Consider the following 1897-nt stretch of genomic DNA (forward strand, 5'->3'; position numbering starts at 1 on the left):
AATAGTTATCTAAAATTTTGTGTTATTGCTAGGCGCAGTTTATCTTTCCGGGCGCCGATATAGTTTTCGTTTGTTCTCCTATCGTCTGGAGTTTTAAGTTTCCAAACAATAGGAGACCCGTTTGAATTATTTATTATTATTGACTCCAAAAAAAGGGTTGCTATGCGCTGGCGCGTCGCGTCGCAGAAAAAAAGGGGACCGTGGAGTCTCCAGGACGTAACAATAAATTACACAGTCTTCTTGGATTACATATATCAAGCTTTNATACATCAGCCACTGGCAAACTCGCCTGGGCAGTCCTCCTATCATGTCTTGTTTTTCTTCTTGCAGGTCCCGTTTGACCTTGCTTTTCTCTTTCCGCTTATTCCTTCTGCAGAAGAATTTGGTCAGCAAAACGTACTACCGCCTTCCATTGTTCAGGTCCAGACACCATCGCTTTAACTGCAGCTTTCATTGAAACTCTGTCTCGTTCAAGTTTCAGTCGTAACAGCTCGCGTTCTTCCGCCCAGCTTCCACATTCTTTCCAAGTATGCAAAAGTGTGTCACTTGCCAACCCACAATGAGCATATCGATCTGAGGCAACCTTACCAATCCGATATAGAAATGCGTTGAAACATCCGTGCCCAGTGAGCATTTGAGTAAAATGGAACGACATGAACCCATGCTTCCTCATCACCCACCGCTCGAATACTGGAAGGACAGCTTTTTTGGTAATTTTACCAGGTTGCTGATTAGCGCAAAACTGCTCAAACCATTTATTTCTAATTTTCATGGCTTCTTNGCTNTTCAGACTCGCATAGCTCAAGTCATCGCCCGCACAAATTCTCNTTGAAAAACTGCTGTTTGCTCCTCTGCAAGCAGCTCCAAAAGGGAAGCCCTGGCTAATAGTTGGGCAACATCAGCTGACATGGTGCGATAACCGCTTATTACTCGGTTCGCGATTAATTTCTGAGCAGCACGACATCGTGCTATCGCCCTTTTGGTTTTAACAAGCTCGCTAGCCCACGTGGGAGCCTCATACAGGACAACCGCCTGAAACACGTACAAGGAGAGCCGCCGCCTTNCTTCCATCGGACCACCCAAATTGGGCATAATGCGCGAAAACGTCATCACCATTTTTTGGCTTTTATTGGTCATACTTATAAAGTGTTCTTTAAAAGACCATTTATCGTCCAGTATAAAACCAAGATATTTAATGGAAATCCTTGTCATGACACTAACTCCATTCACGTCTACAGAAGCAGGCCTTGTTTTCGCTCTACAATGGCAAAAAACGATACCTTCCGTTTTTTCAGGTGCGATACTCAACCCTATCACGGATATGACCCTGTTAACAATTCTAAGCCCCTCGGTGGAAGCCAGGACCGCCCGATTAATATCAGCTCCATCCGCCGCCACCAGCGTGTCATCTGCATAGCAAAAGACGCGGCATGTCGGGGGAACCTNAACCCTTTAGAACCTGGTCGTAAGGTTCTACAAGAGGGGGCCCAGCACCGATCCCTGGAGAACTCCACTGGTGACTTTTCTCATATAAATCCTTCCATGAGAACCTGTATACGTGATATACCTAGACTTTAAATAATCTGTAATGATACATTTAATGTATCCAGGCAGTTTCCATATCACAACTGCATCCCGTATCACCGGTCATGGAAGAGAGTTAAAGGCGTTCTTAATGTCAAGCAAGACAGCCATACAAACTCTTTTATTTGCCGTAAAAAGAGACGCAAAATTTCTCACGGCTATTACCGCATCGNTGGTAGATTTTCCTTTTCAGAAACCAAACTGTCTTACCAAAAAACCACCCCGTTTATCCACATGCGCCATTACTCTTTGCGCAATAATGCGCTCGAACATCTTACTAACATCGTTTAGCAAACAGAGTGGTCGGTACGAC

The 1897-nt window shown here is 44.6% G+C and overlaps 1 protein-coding gene across 1 annotated transcript; it reads right to left on the bottom strand.

Annotated features, from left to right (window-relative positions):
* Nucleotides 1-801: 801 nt before the first annotated feature.
* LOC109862429 lies at nucleotides 802-1137 on the bottom strand. Its single transcript, XM_020442486.1, has one exon. It carries the CDS (start codon nucleotides 1135-1137, stop codon nucleotides 802-804), a length of 336 nt encoding a protein of 111 aa, XP_020298075.1.
* Nucleotides 1138-1897: the final 760 nt, after the last annotated feature.

This window comes from Pseudomyrmex gracilis, unplaced genomic scaffold, assembly GCF_002006095.1.
Source record: "Pseudomyrmex gracilis isolate BER0280 unplaced genomic scaffold, ASM200609v1 scaffold_1782, whole genome shotgun sequence".
Taxonomy (NCBI): Eukaryota; Metazoa; Arthropoda; class Insecta; order Hymenoptera; family Formicidae; genus Pseudomyrmex; species Pseudomyrmex gracilis.